The sequence below is a fragment of the Podarcis erhardii genome (genome assembly GCF_964252035.2).
Source record: "Podarcis erhardii genome assembly, chromosome: 16".
NCBI classification, from domain to species: Eukaryota; Metazoa; Chordata; class Lepidosauria; order Squamata; family Lacertidae; genus Podarcis; species Podarcis erhardii.
Window position 1 is genome coordinate 6,945,968 of NC_138514.1, and position 14,852 is coordinate 6,960,819.

At 46.6% G+C, this 14,852-nt stretch overlaps 1 protein-coding gene and 1 long non-coding RNA gene across 3 annotated transcripts in view; one reads left to right on the top strand and one right to left on the bottom strand.

Moving 5' to 3' along the window:
• The window catches only part of LOC309331316, a 460,753-nt gene that overhangs the window by 3,009 nt on the left and 442,892 nt on the right, over window positions 1–14,852 (top strand). The window lies entirely within an intron of this gene.
• Window positions 5,022–14,852, bottom strand: part of RNF122 (ring finger protein 122) — a 34,996-nt gene continuing 25,165 nt past the window's right edge. The window contains exons 3-6 of one of the 2 annotated variants that reach the window (XM_081843405.1): window positions 14,065–14,110; window positions 12,197–12,238; window positions 9,602–9,681; window positions 5,022–6,073 (exon numbers count right to left, since the gene is read on the bottom strand). In XM_081843405.1, coding sequence (XP_081699531.1) covers window positions 5,959–6,073; window positions 9,602–9,681; window positions 12,197–12,238; window positions 14,065–14,110 — 283 coding nt within the window. In that variant the 3' untranslated portion in view covers window positions 5,022–5,958. Of the gene's footprint in view, window positions 6,074–9,601; window positions 9,685–12,196; window positions 12,239–14,064; window positions 14,111–14,852 lie in introns of both variants that reach the window. The other variant, XM_081843404.1, reaches the window with a different exon arrangement.

Sequence of the window (14,852 nt, forward strand, 5' to 3'; positions counted from 1 at the left end):
TGCCTAATGAGCGTGCCTGGTCCTGGTATTGCCGAGGGAAAAGAAGAAATCCAGGCTACGGAGGGAGAGGGAAAGAAGCATCGCCTTTGTTTTTTTGTCAGGAGGAGACGTGTAGTGGCAAGAAATGGAGGGTTAGGAGAGAGGCCACCATAACGTCAAAGCCTGCGGTACCTAATGGTGGCGCAGGCTCGCAGGCGCTTTAGCGATCCTTCAGGTTCTGACATGTGATGAGTGGGTTTTCATGCGCCTGCGTGAGATGTGCCGTCCCGAATTGTTACGACAGGGCACAGTACCCTTCTGATCTGAACCTTTTGAAATAAGTTATTTATTTCTTTTGCTTGTTGGTAGCAGTACATTTTCAAGCTTAATTTGCTCTAGAATCCTGTTCCAAAACCAAGGTGGGCTTTCCTGTAGAAAGTAATGCAAAACAGACTAATTTGTTCCAGTCTTTTGGAAACAACCCCATTTAACATGAATTTTGCTTTCATGGGCCGAACATTTTTTATGTATGCAACAATGGCAGCAATCTTAGCGAAGGCAGATGCAACTGATAGACTACATGGAACTGGCTGAGATGACCGGCAGAATCTGAGACCTGGGAGAGGAGACGGTAGAAGAAGACTGGAAGAAATTCAAGACCTACCTACAGAAACATTGTAAATTGTATGAATGTTAAGAAGGATGCTAGATTATAAATAACATGGCACCATTAAGCTAGATGAAGTGAAATATGAAGATAAGTTAAATTTAAGAAAAGACAAATTTTGGATAATTATCAGGCTAAATTTAAATCTTTAAGGTTTGAATAAATGATATCTAAAACTAGAGATACAATTGGAAAATTAGAAAATAAGAATGGAAATAAGGTGATAAATTGCTGGTTAAAATTTTATATTTAGGAACGCAGGAGCGGGAGATGTGAGGGAGTCCAAAGAAGTTAAGAAAATATGTTAAGATATGTGTTACACTGTTTCTCTGTATTGTAATTATAAAAAAAAATTGTCAATAAATATTTATATATATAAAAAAAAATGAATTTTGCTTTCTAGTGAGACCATTTATCCATAAAATGAAAGCAGTAATCAATGTGCTGTACTATAAAATAAGACAGTATTGTAGATTATAAAAATTTAAAACTAAATATATCTTTACTTGCACTGATGATAGTTATTGTTTGGATGGGGGGCTTTTATCCATTTCAGCAGTCGTTCAATCAATCAATCAATCAATCAATCAGTAGCTGAACTGGGCTCCACACAGTACCAAAAACAAATTAACCGAAAAAGCCTGTAAAACAAAAACGCAAAATAAATAGCCAAAACAAAAGCACCAAATACAGTGGTACCTTGGTTCTCAAACTTAATCCATTCCAGAAGTCCGTTTGACTTCCGAAATGTTTGGAAACCAAGGCAAGGCTTCTGATTGGTGCAGGCGCCCCGGAAACAATAGCTGACAGCTGCCTCAGACGTTCGGCTTCCAAAAAACGTTTGAAAACCGGAACACTTCCGGGTTTTCAGTGTTTGGGAACCAAGGCGTTTGAGAACCTAGGTACCACTGTAGTTCATTTAGAAGGTAGCAATTTTTAGCTTTGTGCTTGCAAAGCCAGCGGAAGAATTAAATTTTGTTTTGTTGCTTGGAAAAGCTGGCTTTTGTTCGTTGTGTACTGTAAATACTGAGTGGTTCTGGTTTTTGTCTAAAGAGAGAAGTTAAAGTTTTGATCTGCTGGGTAAGCGTGGGTGGCTTTCGCACATTGTCAGAAACTTCAGCTGGCACAAAGAGAGCTGCAGCTGGTTATAGCAGCATACAAACCCATTGTTGCAACAGCTCCACTGGCAATTCTAAGTGCTGGTTATGACTGGGAAAGAATGCATCCCTCCCCCCCAATAATCTTGCCCAGGTTTTGAGATCTTCTTTTGGTCTGTCCAGTCTTAGGCACCCTTGGTGGGGACATGGAAGAGGGCCTTCTCAGTGACTGCTCCCAGACTTTGGATCTCAGATTGGCTCCCTCCTGGTTTTCCTTCTGCCTTCTTGTTCCAGCAGCCTTTGGGAACTGCCTTTTTTAATGAAAGGGCTAGTGCCATTTTTTAAAAAAATTGTAATTATTTGTATGTTTTAAACAGGTTTTATACAGTCATACCTCGGGTTACAGACACTTCGGGTTCGATTTTGGGTTGCGAATGTGATCCGTGTGGGATGCATGTTTGCAACCCTCAGTGTTCACAACCCACAGTGGCGCGTCTGTGCATGCGTGGGTTGTGATTCAGCACTTCTGTGCATGTGCAAAGCACGATTTAGCGCTTCTGCGCATGCCGTCGAAACCTGGAAGTAACCCGTTCTGGTACTTCCAGGTTTCAGCGGGTCCGTAACCCCAAAAAACGCAACCTGAATTGTCTGTAACCCGAGGTATATGACTGTAATATGCTCAAACCGTCATGTTCCGGTGAGCAACCTGGTTGCTGAATTCTGCACTAGCTGAACTCTCTTCAAAAGTAGCCCTAAGTATAATGCATTGCAGTAATCTAACCTTGAGGTTGTCAGAGCATAGGCCACAGTGGTTAGGCTATCGCTGTCCAGATAGGGGCATAGCTGTGCCACCAGCAGAAGCTGATGGAAGGCACTCTGGGCCACTGAAGCCAACTGAGTCTTGAGTGACAGTAAAGGATCCAAGCTACGAACCTGCTCCTTCAGAGGAAGTGCAACCCCATCAAGAGCAGGCGATTTCCCACCCATCTGGTCTAGGGGAAGCACCCACCAACAGTGCTTCAGTCTTATCTGGATTGAGTTTCAGTTTGTTGGCTCTCATCCAGTCCATTACCGAGGCAAGACACTGGTCCAGCACTTCCACTGCCTCACCTTCAGATGTAAAGGAGAAACAGAGCCAGCTGTCATCAGCATACTGCTGATAATGTACTCCAAACCACTGGATAACGTAGGGGATAGGATTGAGCCCTGCGGAACCCCACATGAAGGTTCCATGGGGCTGAAAAGCATTTCCCAAGCAACACCTTTTGGGAATGACCAAGTAAGAGCGGAACCACCGCAAAGCAATGCCAATCACCCCTAGTTCGGACAGTCGCTCCAGTAGGATGCCATGGTCGTCGGTATCGAAAGCCACTGAGAGGTCGAGAAGAATTAACAGGGACATGTTTCCCTTGTGTCTCTCTCGATAGAGGTCATCATATAGGGTGACCAAAGCAGTCTGGCAATCCCAAACTGCCAGCAGCTGGGCAGCCTTTGGCAGGTCTTTTAATGCCTCTCTCAGCAATTGCTATGAAGATAACATGGTGAAGGTGAGGATGTCTCACTTGGCTCTCCTTGGAAAGAAGGCAGGATATCAATGAGATGTATGAATCAGCTAGAAAGGGATCCTGAAAGCTCAAATATGGAGACTGGTGGCCACCAGGGGGAAGCGCTTGGTGGTAGAGCATCTGCTTTGCGAGTAGGTCCCAGATTTAATCCTGGCATCTCCAGGTCTGAAATTCAGGAGAGCTGCTGTCGGTCAGTATAGAGGCAATGCTGAGCAAGGTGGACCAGTGATCTGACTCAGTATAAGGCAGCTTCCTGTTTAGCTGAGGAATGTAAAGGTAAAGGGACCCCTGACCATTAGGTCCAGTCGTGACCGACTCTGGGGTTGCGGCGCTCATCTCGCTTTATTGGCCGAGGGAGCCGGCGTACAGCTTCCGGGTCATGTGGCCAGCATGACTAAGCCGCTTCTGGCGAACCAGAGCAGCGCACGGAAATGCCATTTACCTTCCCGCTGGAGTGGTACCTATTTATCTACTTGCACTTTGACGTGCTTTCGAACTGCTAGGTTGGCAGGAGCAGGGACCGAGCAATGGGAACTCACCCTGTTGCGGGGATTCGAACCGCCGACCTTCAGCAAGTCCTAGGCTCTGTTGTTTAACCCACAGCACCACCCACGTTGAGGAATGTACCATGAGCTAAAACAGAGGCCAAGCCCCATAAACTGTTGGTGGGGCTGCTTGGTTGCCACTGGTCCACGTTCTCCATTTTTGGAATGCCCCCCATTGCTGAGGTGCCTCCCCCTTATTAACCTACAGCAGGAATTTAAACAGATTTCTGCTCACCCAGGGATTTGATAGCCGAATGATAACTGCATTTCCAGCAGCCTTGACATTATTAGCTATGAGCTGGTGTGGCAAAACACCCTTCAATGTTTATTCCCTCCCTTATTTTATTTTTTAATTATATCATTTTGTTGTTTGCTGCCCTGACTTTCTTTGGGAGGCACGGCAGGATAGGAATTTAATATTATTATTATTAATTTTTTTAATACCTTGAGCCTTTAAGGAAAAAAAAATTAAACTGGGGGTGTTGGGGATCGAACCTGGGACTTTCTGCATGCAAAGCAGATACTCTGCCACTGAGCTACAATTGATCTACCAAGGATATGGAAAGTCAAGGAAGTATTTGGCCAAGTCTTACCAGCTTTTTAATTCAGCACAGCACCCTTCAATCCAGAAGTAATTCTAAAATATATTTTTTAAATTAAATTTTATATTAAGATAATGCTGATAAATTCCAACAAAGAGTTACATGCTTAAACTAGCCCTATATAAGCAAATAATAATAAGGTAATAATGAGTGGGGACACTCAAATAACTGGAATTGCTGAATACTTAGCCAGTGCTTCAACTAGCCTCTCCAAAAGTGATGATAAATACAGTGGTTTCGTTTTTGAAATGCATATATATATTTAAAAATAAACAAAATATCAGCCAAAATACAGTGGTTTCATTTTTGAAATGTATATATATATTTTAAAATAAACAAAATATCAGCCAACAGGTTTCAGAGAAAGTAGATTTATTTTTCTGTACAAGGGTAAAACAGGAAGAAAAAGTTCAAAGGCCACTTAAGAAAATACATCCCACCCCTCTTTCAAATCAAAGAGAGGAATCACACCTGTCTTTTGTTATCTCCTCCTTCCACATGACCTGTGCATAAGGAATGACGAGGCAAAGTGTGGCCCCCTCTCCCCCACCCCACAACCTCCCCCCCCCATTTCTAATGCAGCTACGTGGAAAAGGCAAAAACACCTTTGTGCTCTGAAAACCACAGGTCGCATCAACACCATACATTTAAAGCACTCTTGCACCGCTTTGAACAGTCACGGCTCCCCTCAAAGAATCTTGCGAACTCGAGTTTGTTAAGGCTTCTGGGAACTATAGCTGTATCCTATACAACTCTCCATACCCTCAAACTACAGTTCCCAGGATTCCTTTAGGAAAGCCCTGGCTTTTGTAGGAGTGCAGGAGTGCTTCAAAATTCATGGTGTGGACACGGGTTTTGGTGGGGAGTGTCTTCTGCAGCAGCCAGGAGGTTTCCATTTAAGTCTTACTGTAAACATGGACTCTAGGTTTTGCGGAGAAGAACCCTGCGATTGGTCTAGATCAGGCTGCGCCCAAGCTAAAGCTCCCGATTTTAATCGTAAAACGGACCCTTCTGAGGAAGGGCCCAAGTGGGGTTGGGGAACTGGCTTCCTAGAAAGAGTTCATTAGGCCTGCTAAAATAGCCATGGGACTTGGGGTTGGGGTCATCACCCAGCAACTGGTTCTGACCAGTATTTCCTAGACGAAGGGAAGACTTGGCATCGTAACATCCTGTTGTAGGAACCAAGTGCGAGAGACTTCTGTTGTCCTTGCAGGATGTCCTCTGCTCCTAAGCCCTTTTGTGTGCCGAAGGACCGAGACAAACGCAGAACCTGTTACAGGTTTGACCAACCTTCCCCCAAAATTTGCCCCCAGACCGGGGACACACAACAAGGCCAGCTTGTTGGCACTAGGTACAATTCCCCCTTTGCCTCCTTCGAGGAGGAGACAGTCCCTAGTGAGAAGTCTCTGAAGCTGGGGGCACGAGTTTTAGTGCAGACCCCTCGCCCAGGCAATCATCTATGTCAGTAGAAGGTCTGCTTTGGGGGAAGTGGGAGGCTGGACGTCACACCAGCTCGTCCAAGAGGATGCTAATGCTCTGGTGAGGATCCGCAGGGCCTGCGATAGGCTTGTTGCACATGGGGCAGACGCAGCGAACTTCCAGCCATTTCACGAGGCACCTGCAGCCAAAATGGAAGTGGGGGAGGGAGGGGGGAGAGAGAGGTGTATTTTGACAGCATTAAAAGCTGAGCTGCTATAGATTAGTCGGAAGAGCATGAGACTCTTAATCTCAGGGCCATGGATTGAACCAAAGACTGCTGCATTGCAGAATGCAACCCTATGATTCTAGGATGATGTTTTAGCTCAAAGGTAGGGGTAAACTTCAAGGGATGTGGGTGGCGCTGTGGTCTAAACCACTGAGCCTCTTGGGCTTGCTGATGAGAAGGTCAGTGGTTCGAATCCCCGCGACGGGGTGAGCTCCTGTTGTTCAGTCCCTGCTCCTGCCAACCTAGCAGTTCGAAAGCACGTCAAAGTACAAGTAGATAAATAGGTACCATTCCGGTGGGAAGGTAAACGGCATTTCCGTGCGCTGCTCTGGTTCGCCAGAAGCGGCTCAGTCATGCTGGCCACATGACCTGGAAGCTGTACGCCAACTCCCTCGGCCAGTAAGCAAGATGAGCGCCGCAATCCCAGAGTCGTCCGCGACTGGACCTAACGGTTAGGGGTCCCTTTGCCTAGGGGTAAACTTCACAAATATGGCCCTCTGTCAGGCCCTTGGGAACCTCCCTAAGTCACGCCCCCTCCCAGTCACACCTATTCTCCCCTGGCTGTCCCCTCACTGGCTTTGCTTTTTGCCGGGCTAGAATATGACCTTGAGCTCTGGCAGTGCCTCTAACCTTGCTTTGATGGCATTGCAGGGCAGGCTGGGCGAGTGTGTAGAAACTAGAAGACTCTGAAGGCAACATTCATATTCACCCCTCTGCCCATTTTTGCTTATGGCCCTGCCACACCACTGGCACACAGCCCCTATGAGGTTGCTCTGAAGGAATTGCAGCTCTTGGGCTCAGAAGGGTTCCCCAGCCATGAGGTAAGGTATAGCCTGGCCCACAGAGAATGCTATGGATCTATGCATGCATGTGCATGCTCTTAGCAGACATGTGGCACTGGAACTAGCATGCGTGCCATGTTGCTTCCAGCATTTCTGGTTGCACAGGAGCCCGCAAGTGTGCAGACAGAGCCTCCAGTGGCCCAGCTGCTGCAATTCTCCTTTTGCTGCCTCTTCTGCTCCTATCCACAGCCAGACAGGGAGGCAGGGAAATGCAAGCTGCACAGTGATCCTAGCACTGGCTTCTCCAAGTCACTTGCTCTCTATTACCCCACTGCCTTGCCATGGCTCCCGATTTCTCTTCGGAAAACGCCAGGGTCGGCTTGCACAAGCCAGCTGGGATTTTAACCCCAGGCGACAGCAGGTGCTGTGCTTGGCCTGACTCCCAGGGTTCTGGCACCTGCTGCATGGAGAGGATGCCAGGGGGTTAATGAATGGTTTGAACACAAGTTTATGGGCCCAGACAGATAATAAGGGAGCCGCCATTCATCCAGAACAACCTGGATTAGAATTGGGGATTCTGGGCTCTGTGAGCAACTGCCCTGTGTTGATCGTCTGGGGTGTTATTCAGTCTACTCCTGGGCTGGTCCACAAGACAGGAAGATATCTCTAAAGCAGCAGCAACTAATTTGGTGCCACCCAGATGTTGCTAGATTCCATCTTCCCTCACCCCTCACCATTGACCTTGCTGGCTAAGGGCCGATAAGAGCTGGAGTCCATCAACATAAGAAGCGCACCTTGTTGGCTACCCCTGTGATAGAGGGTTTCTTGTTTGAGCTGGGACTTCGCCTGAGGCTCGGCAGTGTTTGGGGGCTGCTCCACCCACCATTTGCAAGCTGGTCAAGTGGAGGCGGTCAATTGGCAGGTTACAATTCAACCTCTGAAATAACCCGCCAAACACTTTCCGGGATGGGGAAGGAGCTTGCAATCTCGACATGTTCATGGTGGGTGAGCCCTTAAAAAACCCCAAAAACATCCCCCCCTTTTAATTTCGTTCCAGTTCTGTTTTTAATATAGCTTTTTAAGGCCTGCTGCTTTTGCTCCTAGCACTCTTGACACTGACATAAGTGAGGAAGGGAGGGGGGTAACCCTATGAAGGATAGAATCCTGTGAGGATTCAATCTGCCATCAAGGCAGCTGTTGGAAGGACAAATATTTCAAGCACATTTGAAGCCCATGGCTCCCCCACAAAAGACTCACGGCAACTGTAGTTTACCCTTCACAGAGCTACAATTCCCAGCACCCTTAATAAACTACAATGGCTGGGATTCTTTAGGGCAATGTGCTTTAAAAGAAATGTGTATATGGGGCCTGTGGGGCAAGAGTTGTTCTGACTCCCTGCCTGGAACATCATCACCAACTCTGTTCCCAGCTCTAATTTAGTTGGGGGGCTGTTTCCAGACAAAGAATGATCTTTATTAAGGGCAAGACAGCCAGAACTGCCACAGACATTGGCTGCAGGCTGCAACTGCAACTTGAGCTTGCTTTCCCCTCCTCCCGTCCATTCCCTTTTTCCTTTCATGCTACATCTTTTGTTTTAGATTGAGAGGTCATATATATATATATATATCTATATCTATCTATCTATCTATCTATCTATCTATCTATCTATCTATCTATCTATAGCGCCTTTGGGAATAGACGGTGTGGTATAAATGCCACAAACAAATAAATAATACGTAAATTTCCCACAAGCCGTCCAAGAAGGAAGGGTGGGAAGCAGTAAACAATATGCTGCAAACCAGCCAGTAAAGCTGGCAGCTTTTTTTTTTTAAAAAGGTAATAAGAAAGAAAACAAATAGAAAACTTAAAAGAAGGAGGGGAAGAGTAAGACACCACCCCCCTGTGCCAAAAGTATAAGCTCCCTCCCTTCAAATCATTTTACCTTGGGTTGTGAACGTGATCCATGCGGGAGGCACATTCGCAACCCGCAGAGCACGCGCGGGTTGCGATTCGGTGCTTCTGCGCATGCACAAAGCGCAATTTAGCGCTTCTGCACATGCGCGGCCGCCAAAACCCGGAAGTAACCCATTCTGATACTTCCGGGTTTTGGCGCATCCGCAACCTGAAGAAATGTAACCTGAAGCGTCTGTAACCCGAGGTATAACTGTATTTTGCCTCAGGGGTTCAGTCAAAATCTGCCCCCCCCCCATTCAACTATCTTCCCCTCAATTGAAACAAATGTAGCCCTCATTTCAATGGGTTCCTTGTTCCTACTCTTGGCATGGCAGATGTTTTAGCCCACCTTAAGGTGCAGAGCGGATAATGAACAATCCATCAAGCAAACAATAGGTGCAACCCTGGCTCCCTTCTGACCGCCGGCAATGGCTCTGAGCCTTGGCATGTCACGGTCCGGTTTGATCCAGGCCTCGGCCCACTTCTGCCAACCTCCCGTCTCGCAAAGATGCCCTCCCTCCCCGCAGCCCAAGAAGTTTTCAGAAACAAAAGCCAGGCCCCCTCCCCTCGCCTCTTTCTGTGGGCAAAGGCGCCCATCTCCTCTCCCCAGCCGCATGCACCAAAGGGCGTTAACTGAACACCGGGCGTCCTGCCAAGCCGAGAGGCACAAAAGCAGCTATTTGGCCCATCCTTGGCAGCTACTCACTTTCTGTGGAAGGCATGTTGGCATGGCAACACTCCCAGCTCATCTTTCACTTTAAAGTCTTCTAGGCAGACGGCACAAGTCTGCTGTGGAGAAAGCGGGGGGGGGGGGGGAGAGAAGAAGAGGCGTACATTACAAAGCTGTCTCCTGCGTGCCCACCCACGGCAGATCTCAGTGCGAAAGGCGGGCCTTGTCATGTTTTGCAAAGGCTGGGTGAGAAACAGGAGTTAGAACGGGGCAGAGTCAGAGGAACTGCCCAGTTTTGCTTCTGCCAAATCATTTGACCCAGTTGCCGTGGAAGAGACACAGCTCAGGGATTGTGCATCTGCCTTGCATGCAAAAGGTCCCAGGTTCCATCCCTGGCATCTTCAGGGCAGGGCTGGGGTACTACTGCAATGCACTCTACCTTTGATGGTGACTCGGAAACTGCAATTAATCCAGAATGCAGCAGCTAGACTGGTGACTGGGAGCGGCTGCCAGGACCATATAACACCAGCCTTGAAAGATCTTCATTGGCTCCCAGTACGTTTCCGAGCACAATTCAAAGTGTTGGTGCTGACCTTTAAAGCCCTAAACAGCCCAGGTCCAGTATACCGCCCTGAGCCCAGCTTCGGTTATTATACCTGAAGGAGTGTCTCCACCCCCATCATCCAGCAGCCCCGGACACTGAGGTCCAGCGCTGAGGGCCTTCTGGCAGTTCCCTCATTGCGAGAAGTGAGGTTACAGGGAACCAGACAGAGGGCCTTCTCGGTAGTGGCGCCCACCCTGTGGAACACTCTCCCTTCAGATGTGAAGGAAATAAGCAGCTATCTTCTCTTTAAAAGACATCTTTTTAATATTTAATGCTGTACTGTTTTTAACACTTGATTGGGAGCCGCCCAGAGTGGCTGGGGAAACTCAGCCAGATGGGCGGAGTATAATTAATTAATAATAATAATAATAAAATGTTGTCCTGGGGTTGTGTTGAGTTGTGTGGATCAGTGACAAATTTCATTTGGGCTGCAGCAACTGGAGGAGGCTACCCTTGTCCGATAAAAGCTGCATGGCTGCCCTGACTGGTTTTTTTTAATGACCGGCAACAACTCTTCAGGGTCTCTGGCAGAGGTCTTTCATGTCACTTACTACTCACGAGGTGCCCAAGATTCAACCTGGGACCCTCTGCATGCAAAGTAAAAAAAAAAAAACCACACACGAGCTCTATTCTCTTAGGATTCCTTCTTTCCTTCCTGTCAGGGATTTTGCTTCAGTCTCATTGATATTCCCTGAATAACAGTTTATCTGTGTAAGTGTTTAGCAAATTTTGAGTTGTCTTCTATGGGAAGATGCAAGACAGAAAAAGGAGGTGCTTATTCACACAGCACATAATGAAAGCCATGGCACTTGCTCCTCCAAAATAAGAGTTAAAAAGAGTTTAGACAAATTCATGGAGCCTAGCAATGGCTACGAGCTGTGATGTTTGTGCACAGCTTCTAGTGTCGGAGGTAGTGTGCCTTGAAAAGACAATTAAGGGAAAGCTTAATGAAGGATAAAGCTATCAGTGGCTGCTGGTTATCATAGCTACATACCATGTCCAATTGTGGGCACCACAGTTTAAGAAGGATGTTGACAAGCTGGAATGTGTACAGAGTAGGGCAAACTAAGAGGATCAAGGGTCTGGAAAGTAAGCCTTATGAGGAACGGTTGAAAGAGCTGGGTATGTTTCACCTGGAAAAGAGGAGACTAAGAGGAGATAGGATAGCCATCTTCAAATATCTCAACGGCTGTCAGATGGAAGAGGGAGCAAACTTTTTGTGTCTATGGTGGATTACCTCTATCTTTATACTTTTTGCACCATTTTCAATTTAGAAAGAGTAAAAATTTTGAGGTCTTAGAACAAAGGAAGGGTGTCAATATGTGTATATGTACGTAATGATTAGAATGATGATATGGTTTTATTTGTAGATGTGTGTTTTTGTTTTTGTTTGTTTCTCTTATATTTTGTTTTCTTGTTTGTACTGTTTTATTTTGGATTCAATGTTTGTAATTTCTGTTGTAATTTTGCACTGAAAATAAAAATTTTAAAATAAACCTGGAAGAGGGAGCAAGCTTGTTTTCTCCTGCTCTGGAGGCCGGGACTCGAACCAATGACTTCAAGTTACAAGAAAGGAGATTCCAACTTTCTGACAGTCAGAGCTGTTTGACAGTGGAATGGACTCCCTCAGGAGGTGATGGAGGTTTTAAAGCAGAGGTTGGATGGCCCTCTGTCTTGGATGCTTTAGCTGAGATTCCTGCATTGCAAGGGGGTTGGACTAGATGACCCTCAGGGTCCCTTCCAACTCTACAATTCTATTATTCTCTCTCCACTGCCGGAGGCAGTATGATTCTGAACACTGTTTGCTGGGAATCACAAGTGGGGAGAGTGTTGTTGCATTTCGACCCCGATTTTGAGTTTCCCATAGGCCTCTGGTTTGCCACTGTGGCCTCTGGCCTGATCCAGCAGGGCTCTTCTTACGTTCCCTTCCCCATGTGCCCCAGAAAGAAACTGCAAGGGAGCCTTGCTTTCTAAATTTTGGTTAAAAGCCAGCCCCTTTCATCTATCAAAGTGGATTCTATACTCACCCCATGTAAGTTTAGCTTTCTGGCATCACCTTTTAAAACGACCTGAGAGGAAGAAAGGAAAGAGAAGGAGGCAGATTAGCATCAGGGCACCAGAAATGAATGATCAGGGCATGTATTTTAATCCTGCTGACTACTGTGCAGACAGACAGTGACTGCTGCTGAACACTGAAAACCTTGGTTTATACAGAAACCACATAAATCACACAGGCAGACTTGCTGGGTGGGGAGATCTGGCCCAGATAATTCGGGCTTTGGCAAACTTCCCCATTGTTTCTCTCTTTGCTCAAACTTTTCCGTCCTTTCTGATCAGCACATAGCTTTGACTCTCGTGGAAACGTCTGCTGTGCAAGCGCATTTCTGCAACACAGCAGCGCCCTGCAAAAGCCACACTGAGGTCTGAGATGTGTAGGTATTGGTGAGTGAAGGTGCACATCAAAGCAGTTCGTGGGCAGAAGGACAACTGCAAACTACTGATTAGGGATGCCAGGGTATTCTGACGAAAACAGAAAAAGTGATGGAAACTGCCGATGTTCACTTATTCATCTCACATCCGGAACATAAATCAGTCTGTTGGTATTCATGGTTTGCCCCCACCCCAGCCCACAAATGATATGCAATTGGTGATACGTAATTGTCATCGAATGATTTGAATTGTGTTTCCTTTGCACTGAAAGGAATGTTGTGGAAACAGTCACCTCATACATCACACTGAATCCGTCAATCTATGTGAATAAATACACAAAATCCATCAAATAGCAGAGAGATGAGTAACTCTGCATTTGGTGGAAACTGAGCCGCAACAGAACGGAAGCAGCACAGATTGTCATGAAAACAGGACACAATGGAAACAACCAGTGCTTTTTTCCTGGGGCTCCTCAAGAGCACACAGTACTGGCACCCTTTCCGCCCAAATGTTAAAAGTGTGGCACTTAACAACTTCATGGTTAGTAATGCCAACTTTTTTCCAGTTAAAAAAACCACAGGAAACAACTGTCTTCTTACATCCAGAATGCTGATAGGTAGGGTTGTGGAAAGATTAATATTGCACACCTAACACCAACCACTGCCTCTGCATACTAGTCAGAGTGGAAGTTGGTAGGGGCGGGCAGGCAAGTTGCTACAGCAGCCTGGAGCTGGCACAACAACCAGGCCTCATGCCGTCATGGGTTGGCAATACAGCAGGCTCAGGATTCCTTCCCTGCCTCTGGAACATGGCATTTTGGGTCTTCCTGCTGCTGGTGGGTTCCTAACCAGTAGCACTTCCCCATGTTTGGTAGGTGGAAAGTGGCGCTCCACACTACCTGAACGAGGCCGGTGTAATACTGCAGGCAGAGGCTGGCAGGACTGAGAGACACCTCTGCCTTCTCTCGCTGCCCAAAGGGGAGATTGCATTGCTCTGTTCCTTCAGATTGCTTGGTTGGCTGGTTGTCAGGTGCTTGGGAAGCGCTGTGCAATGGGGGCACAGAAGCAGGTGCCCGAAAAGCCACTTTTCGCCAAGCTATGCTTTTATGTGCCCCACACCTGGCGTCACTTGTAGGGCAGGAGGTGCAGCTTGCACAAAATGGCCTTGCAGGGAAATGGGAACACTTGGTGGGCCAGATTAGGCCTATGGGACAGAGCTTCCTCACTGCATATAAAATTTCAGCTTTACATGGCTATGCAAGGGATACAAGATTGGCAAAAGATTTCCTGCTTTGTTCTAGATTATGAACATCTCACTTCCTGTTGCACACTAAGGTACTGGCAAGCCCAGAAAGAGGCATCTCGGCTCCTTCCCAAACCTGCTCAGGAACTAAACCATTCCCTTGATCATAGTTTGGAAAGCAAAAGGGGAAAAAATATTTAAAACCAGGTCATAGCCCTGTTACCTCTTTGTATCCAAATCTTTCACTCTGTGCCTGATGTCGAAGTTTACTGCAGAGGGAAAGGGAACATTTTTTAAGTTAACAGGAAAAACCCAAACATGCTAAAAAACTTCTAATAAAGGAGAGACTACCAGCTTCTAAGGCAATCTGCTATGCTAACAAACAGCTCATAACATCCAGCAGTTCTTCCTTATGCTTACTGTTGTGTATTGAGTCAAAGGATTTTATATCTGTATTATTATTGTCTGTATTTGCATTAGGGTAACGTAACTGCCTTTTGGTTCCAGAGGGTACAGCTACTATTGGTTCATTTAAGCTGCTGTATTTGGATCCTCTGTCTTATTGGCTTCCTCCAAAAGGCAGGACTGTGACTGCCTGATATTGTTCCCTCCAAAATGTATCCTTTCTCGCTAGTTCCCTGTCCCTATAAATGTAGCTCTCCCCTCCTCAAGTCTTCAGTCTTGTTGCTTTAATAAAGAAGTGTTACTAGAGAACTGTCTCCAGCATATTATGTCAAGAGAGCTGAAATCACAAACCCCACGTCACAACACTTACGCTAAATCCAGTGTGGAGAACCGTTGGCCCTCCAGATGTTGCTGAACTACAATTCCCATCATCCTTGGCCATGCTTGTGGGGCTGATGGGAGTTGCGGTTCAGCAGCATCTCAAGGCTTGTCTACTGTGCACCCATTTTTCAATCACTTGGTCCCACAAAGCTACACTACTTAATGTCTTAGGTGACCTGTGTGATCCCAGCCAAACTGACGACTTCGCCTGCTCTCACAGAAACA